This window comes from Mercenaria mercenaria, chromosome 4 (genome assembly GCF_021730395.1).
Source record: "Mercenaria mercenaria strain notata chromosome 4, MADL_Memer_1, whole genome shotgun sequence".
Taxonomy (NCBI): domain Eukaryota; kingdom Metazoa; phylum Mollusca; class Bivalvia; order Venerida; family Veneridae; genus Mercenaria; species Mercenaria mercenaria.
The window spans coordinates 28,262,196-28,270,469 of record NC_069364.1 but is presented as its reverse complement, the minus strand read 5'-3'; the positions used below and the strand labels follow the sequence as shown (position 1 = coordinate 28,270,469).

Below are 8,274 nucleotides of genomic sequence, written 5' to 3'. Positions count from 1 at the left end.
AAAGTACAAAATACATTTAAGATATCTAAAAAGGGTCAAAGGTCTGGACAGCATGAAAAACTAATGACGGACAGGCTGATAATCAAGTATTTGATTTACTTACATTGAAAAGAAGTGAAAATATGGGACTAAATGTTCATTTTTATTTCTTCATAGAAAAAGGAGCCACATTAATCAATATTGCTTAGGTTAAAAACATTAATCTCTGTTGCTTAACAGATATAACTTAAACCATTTTTTTTTTAATAGAAACTTAAACCACTGTTGCTTAATTGAAATAACCTTAACCACACTAAATTTAAATAATCTAGACCAAAATTAACTGAAATAACCTAAACCTCAGTTAATTGAAATAGCCTACAGGTAAATCATTGTTCTTTAACTGAAGTAAGTATAACCACAGTTAACTGAAATAACCTAAATCACTTTTACTTAACTGAAACAACCAATACCACTGTTGATAACCAATACCACTGAAATAACCAAGACCACTGTTACTAAACTGAAATAACCATAACCACTGAAATAACCAAAACCACTGTTACTTAACTGAAATAACCAAGACCACTGTTACTTAACTGAAATAACCAAGACCACTGTTACTTAACTGAAATAACCAAGACCACTGTTATTTAACTGAAATAACCAAGACCACTGTTACTTAACAGAAATAACCAAGACCACTGTTGCTTAACAGACATAACCAAGACCACTTAAATAACCAGGACTACTATTACTTTACTGACAGAATCAAGACCACTGTTACTTAATTGACAGAATCAAGACCACTGTTACTTAACTGAAATAACCAAGACCACTGTTACTTAACTGAAATAACCAAGACCACTGTTACCACTGAAATAACCAAGACCACTGTTACTTAACTGAAATAACCAAGACCACTGTTACTAAACTGAAATAACCAAGACCACTGTTACTTAACTGAAATAACCAAGACCACTGAAATAACCAAGACCACTGTTACTTAACTGACATAATCAAGACCACTGTTACTTAATTGACAGAATCAAGACCACTGTTACTTAACTGACATAATCAAGACCACTGTTACGTAGATGAAATAACCAAGACCACTGAAATAACCAAGACCACTGTTGCTTAACTGAAATAACCAAGACTACTGTTTCTTAACTGAAATATCAGCTTAACTGAAATATTTATCTGAAGTAATCTTCTAATCACTTTTGCTTATCTGAAATAATATTAAACACTATTACTAAACTGTAATACTTATCTAAAATAATGTAAAGTCTGTTGCTAAATAACTGAAATTATATAAACCACTGTTACTTAACTGAAATACTTATCTGAACCACTGGTGCTTAAATGGAAAATGTTAATATTAACACAACCCAATTTGTTTTACTATTAAGAAAAGAATGCTGAAACATGTGTTTAATTATGCAACAATTCATTTTTCTGACGTCACAATTATTATCCCCTGACGAAAGTCGGAGGGATATAGTTTTGGCGTTGTCCGTCCGTCCTTCTGTCCGTCTTTCCGTCCGTCCGTCCGGAGCCATATCTAGGAAATGGTTGGGAATATTTATTTAAAACTTCATATACATGTTCACCACTATGAGTTCTCGCGGCCCGTGAAGTTTCAGTCAGATTGCCCAAGTAACACCAGAGTTATGGCCTTTAGAAGTTTCTAGTGTTAACTATATAGGGTACTATAAATATGGCAATTTCTGCATCATAACTTTTGATATATTTGACCTAGAACTATGAAACTTAAACAGAATTTAGATCACCATAATGTGGTTGTGTACACACAATTTCATTCGGGTTTATTTGTAAATTAAGAGTTATTGCCCTTTAATTGTATAAAAATCCACATATTTGTACATAACAAACTTACCATTTGGTAGAATTTCATTAAATTTCTTTCATTCTTTTCCATGAACATTTATTGTAAACATGTGAAGTTGTGTACCCACACCTGGTCACCCCTTTACCTTGATCACACACCTCGCCCCCTATCCCCCGACCCCCCCCCCCCCCCCCCCCCCAAAAAGAAAAAAAGAAAAAAAAAATCCTTATTTTAGATTTTTTTCAAACAAACTTCATAAAAATGTTCACCACTATGAGGTTATGGGGCCCATCAAGTTTCAGACAGATTGCCCAAGTAACACCAGAGTTATGGCCCTTAGAAGTTTCTAGTGTTAACTATGTAGGGTACTATAGATATGGCAATTTCTGCATCATAACATTTGATATATTTGACCTAGAACTATGAAACTTTAACAGAATTTAGAGCACTATAATGTGGTTGTGCACAGACAATTTTGTACGGGTTTCCTATGTAACTTCAGAGTTATTGCCCTTTAATTGTCTAAAAATCCACATATTTGTACATAACAAACTTACCATTTGGTAGAATTTCATTAAATTTCTTTCATTCTTTTCTGTGAACATTTATTATAAACATGTGAAGTTGCGCACCCACACCTGGTCACCCACTTGCCTTGGTCACACCCCTTCCACCTCCCCACCCCACCCCCCCTAAAAAACAAATATTTTTTTTTTTTCATTTCTTATTTTAGATATTTTTCAAACCTTCCAAGTTGTACCATTCCCCCACCTCACTTCTCCACCCAGTCATGCCCACCACTGATCATGCATCCTCTGCCCCCCCCCCCCCCCCCCCCCCCCCCCCCCCCCCCCCCTTCATCCTTTTACCCTTTTTTTTTTTTTTTTTTGTTCATTTTTAATTTTTAATCAATATTTATAACCAACATGTGAAATTTTGTTTCCTCTCCCGTTCACCTGCACCCCCACCCCCTAAAAAAATAAATATATACATATATCTATATATAGATAGATATATATATTTCCATTCCTTTTTTTTGTTAGCTCACCTGTCACATAGTGACAAGGTGAGTTTTGTGATCACCCTTCGTCCGTCGTCAGTCCGTCCGTCCGTGCGTGCGTCCGTGCTTCAACAATTTCTTGTCTGCACGATAGTGGTTTCATTTATGATTTTATTTTAACCAAACTTGCACACAACTTGTATCACCATAAGATCACGGTTCCTTTCTTGAACTGGCCAGATCCCATTATGGGTTCCAGAGTTATGGCCCCTGAAAGGGCCAAAATTAGCTATTTTGACCTTGTCTGCACAATAGCAGCTTTATTTATGATTTGATTTTTACCAAACTGGCACACAACTTGTATCACCATAAGATCTTGGTTCCTTTCTTGAACTGGCCAGATTCCATTATGGGTTTCAGAGTTATGGCCCCTGAAAGGGCCAGAATTAGCTTTTTTGACCTTGTCTGCACAATAGCAGCTTCATTTATGATTTGAATTTAATCAAACTTGCACAAAACTTGTGTCACTATAAGATCTCAGTTCCTTTCTTGAACCGGCCAGATTCCTTAATGAGTTCCAGAGTTATGGCCCCTGAAAGGGCCAAAATTAGCTATTTTGACCTTGTCTGTACAATAGCAGCTTCATTTATGATTTGATTTTAACCAAACTTGCACACAACTTGTATCACCACAAGATCTTGCTTCCTTTGTTGAACTGGCCAGATTCCTTCATGGGTTCCAGAGTTATGGCCCCTTAAAGGTCCAAAATTGGCTATTTTGGCTTTTGCAGACATATAGAGACTTCATTTATGGTTTTATTTGATACAAACGTCCAAAATATCTTCAACAACAATAAATCTTTGATTCCATGACAAATCAGATCCAAGCGTAGGTTCAGAGTTATTCTGATTACCTCCCCTGATTGTAATCAAAATGGATTTATATCAGTAAGTACTTATAGGACTTATTTGAAATTTCATTATTGTTATTAGTTGGACTGAGACAATCAGGGTAGATAACTTTGGACTGATTTTATGTCAAATTACCTCCCTTTATTTCAAATTAAAATGGGTATATCTCCATAACTAATGAAGATACTGATCTGAAATTTCATTTATGTCAACAGATTTATTTGGCAGATCCTTCTTTTGTTCACTTACAATATTTTTTTTAGCTCACCTGTCACAAAGTGACAAGGTGAGCTTTTGTGATCGCACAGTGTCCGTCGTCCGTCCGTCCGTCCGTGCGTGCGTGCGTCCGTAAACTTTTGCTTGTGACCACTCTAGAGGTCACATTTTTCATGGGATCTTTATGAAAGTTGGTCAGAGTGTTTATCTTGATGATATCTAGGTCAAGTTCGAAACTGGGTCACGTGCCATCAAAAACTAGGTCAGTAGGTCTAAAAATAGAAAAACCTTGTGACCTCTCTAGAGGCCATATATTTCACAAGATCTTCATGAAACTTGGTCATAATGTTCACCTCGATGATATCTAGGTCAAGTTCGAAACTGGGTCACATGCCTTCAAAAACTAGGTCATTAGGTCTAAAAATAGAAAAACCTTGTGACCTCTCTAGAGGCCATATATTTCATAAGATCTTCATGAAAATTGGTCAGAATGTTCACCTTGATAATATCTAGGTCAAGTTCGAAACTGGGTCACGTGCCATCAAAAACTAGGTCAGTAGGTCAAATAATAGAAAAACCATGTGACCTCTCTAGAGGCCATATTTTTCATGGGATCTGTATGAAAATTGGTCTGAATGTTCATCTTGATGATATCTAGGTCAAGTTCGAAACTGGGTCAACTGCGGTCAAAAACTAGGTCAGTAGGTCTAAAAATAGAAAAACCTTGTGACCTCTCTAGAGGCCATATATTTCATGAGATCTTCATGAAACTTGGTCAGAATGTTCACCTCAATGATATCTAGGTCAGGTTCGAAACTGGGTCACATGCCTTCAAAAACTAGGTCATTAGGTCTAAAAATAGAAAAACCTTGTGACCTCTCTAGAGGCCATACATTTCATAAGATCTTCATGAAAATTGGTCAGAATGTTCACCTTGATAATATCTAGGTCAAGTTTGAAACTGGGTCACGTGCCATCAAAAACTAGGTCAGTAGGTCAAATAATAGAAAAACCATGTGACCTCTCTAGAGGCCATATTTTTCATGGGATCTGTATGAAAGTTGGTCTGAATGTTCATCTTGATAATATCTAGGTCAAGTTCGAAACTGGTCAACTGCGGTCAAAAACTAGGTCAGTAGGTCTAAAAATAGAAAAACCTTGTGACCTCTCTAAAGCCATATATTTCATGAGATCTTCATGAAAATTGGTCAGAATGTTCACCTTGATGATATCTAGGTCAAGTTCGAAAGTGGGTCATGTGCGGTCAAAAACTAGGTCAGTAGGTCAAATAATAGAAAAACCTTGTGACCTCTCTAGAGGCCATATTTTTCATGGGATCTGTATGAAAAATTGGTCTGAATGTTCATCTTGATGATATCTAGGTCAAATTTGAAAGTGGGTCACGTGCCGTCAAAACTAGGTCAGTAGGTCAAATAATAGAAAAACCTTGTGACCTCTCTAAAGGCCATATTTTTCATGGGATCTGTATGAAAATTGGTCTGAATGTTCATCTTGATGATATCTAGGTCAAGTTTGAAACAGGGTCATGTGCGGTCAAAAACTAGGTCATTAGGTCTAAAAATAGAAAAACCTTGTGACCTCTCTAGTGACCATACTTGTGAATGGATCTCCATAAAAATTGGTCAGAATGTTCACCTTGATGATATCTAGGTCAAGCTTGAAACTGGGTCACGTGCCTTAAAAAACTAGGTCAGTAGGTCAAATAATAAAAAAACCTTGTGACCTCTCTAGAGGCCATATTTTTCATGGGATCTGTATGAAAATTGGTCTGAATGTTCATCTTGATGATATCTAGGTCAAGTTTGAAACTGGGTCAACTGCGGTCAAAAACTAGGTCAGTAGGTCTAAAATTATTAAAATCTTTTGACATCTCTAGAGACCATATTTTTCAACAGATCTTCATGAAAATTGGTCAGAATTTTTATCTTGATAATATCTAGGTCAAGTTCAAAACTGGGTCACATGAGCTCAAAAACTAGGTCACTATGTCAAATAATAGAAAAAACGACGTCATACTCAAAACTGGGTCATGTGGAAAGAGGTGAGCGATTCAGGACCATCATGGTCCTCTTGTTTTTTTACCTCTCTTTTACATTACTGTAAATATCTTATTTTAAGTAACTTTTTTATTATTGGCCGTAGGGAAAAACCAAGACCACTTTTCTGTGGTACAACATGGATGGTACCTCCAATTTTTAGGTGTATTTTGACATATCTATACCTTGTAAGATTTTTTTTTCTTTTTGGTTAAATTTCTTCCATGTTGTTCCTGTCCTTTGGACTTAGATATTTTTTCTGAGGGCCTTCTTGTCCTCAAGTGCAATGATAACGGGTGAGCGATATAGGGCCATCATGGCCCTCTTGTTTTTTTTAAATGCTCAAACCTTCAACATGTTAAGTTGTGACTGCACAAACCTTGCCCTCAGCCATGTTCAAGATATCTTACCTGTGTTCTCTTAAGGACATCTCTTTTAAGTTCAAATATGTTAAACAGCAACACCTGGTGCCAAACCACTCAAAGACAATATTTCGTTCCAGTTAAACTTCAAGCTCACATTTCAATTAACTACATTTAATTTTAAAAGCTAAGCTTATTACAGTAAGCATATCCCATTCAAAATAAATTCTTTAGTCAGGATCAAAGTATCATACATTTATTATGTATTCTTTAATTAAACATTTGTTTTCTGTTAAATTGATTTTGACTAATGAAATTATTTGCTTCTTATTAACATCCTTAACTTTTTGCCGGATATATCTTTTTGCCATTCCTCACCACAAACCCTTTCGGCGGGGGATACCAATTCATCGAATTTGCTTGTTATTATTATTATTATACCAGATTTATATTATTTATTTACAATGATTACGTCATAGTGTCAAATGAATACAAATAAGGGGTTATGCCTTTATTGCATCAGAAAGTTGATTTGTAACACCACTGATCATGTTTAAAGTATAAAACATTCAGTTTTGCAACTTTTTGTTAAAAAGTTGAAAAAAATATTCTTCAAGGCTATAAAAACATTTAGGGTCAGGCCAAAAATTTAGGGTAGCTCGGGATACCAGGAAACAAACAATTTTTTTATGCCAAACTGCTTTTAAACTTTACGTGATACCGCTAAGCACAGTTTGATGAGTATCCTTGTCGTTATTTTGTTCAGTAGGTCCATGGTCAAGGTTACATTATCTGGGAAACTGAAAATGGTTTCCAAACTGTAAGTCATAAAGTATATTAGCTATGTATTTCAAATTTTAAAAAATGATTAATTACCACTGTGCAAATAATATATAAATTTCTTTCAGTTATACCAGTATTACGCCAAAAGAGAACCCGAAGATGTTCATAGTTTAATGGTTAAATATAAAACAGACTATATCATACTAGAAGACAGTATATGCCTGGCGCCCTCTAGAGGAGGCTGTCGTTTGCCAGATTTACTTGATGTGGATAATGGTGTTGTAAGTATAATTTTTTTTAAATATTATTATGAATATAAGCTTATGGTTGATTTGTCTGGTGCCATAAAGAGTTGATTGCCGTCTACCAGAGTAACAGGATGATGATGTAGGTAGAAAACAGAATATATATCAGACTAAAAGAAGGAATATACTTGATGCCATCTTGAGGAAATTATTATCAAAAACAGAATGTAATGTTGCCCTCTAAGCTTTTTCTTGCCAGTGCAATTAGACGAGAGAAAAAAACAACAATAAATGCCTAGCACACTCTGTAGGAGGTTGTTGTCTACAAGATTTACTTGAAATGGATAAATGCGCTGCATTAATATGATACTAATCAGTACCTGACAGACTTTCATCCGGGTAATGGTGTAAGTGTGTGAAACTGACTATAGTATAATTCTTGCACCTTAGGTAGGTTGTTGGATAATATTGCTAAATAATATTATAAAACGAATCTGTTATACGAGAAGACAACCTATGCCATCTAGATAAGACTGCATGCTGTATGCTGTGATATTATGTAAGTATTAAAGAGATGATTGAATGACCTTGAAAGTCAATAAAGTCTGCCAGACTTTGTGTGAAGATCACTTACTTAATTACTGGCTATATTAAAACTAGTTTTCATGTGCGAATGGGTACTTGAGTAGACAATTTAGATAATTTATGTGTCTCCAGAAGGTGTTTACAGAGATCAAATGACTGTATAAATGTTATATCATATTACAAGACAGATTTTTTTATGCCTCAATAAATAAAATGTCTAATGGTTGGTAGGTAGTCCATTATTTTGGTTTCTGATCAGTTAGAGAATGCTTCGTCCTGCA

At 35.4% G+C, this 8,274-nt stretch overlaps 1 protein-coding gene across 2 annotated transcripts in view; it reads left to right on the top strand.

Annotated features, from left to right (window-relative positions):
- LOC123551335 (probable C-mannosyltransferase DPY19L3) overlaps nt 1-8,274 on the top strand; it is a 104,764-nt gene that overhangs the window by 89,522 nt on the left and 6,968 nt on the right. For both annotated transcript variants that reach the window (XM_045340193.2, XM_053540838.1), the window contains one exon: nt 7,289-7,444. In XM_045340193.2, the coding sequence (XP_045196128.2) occupies nt 7,289-7,444 (156 nt within the window). The remainder of the gene's footprint in view (nt 1-7,288; nt 7,445-8,274) is intronic.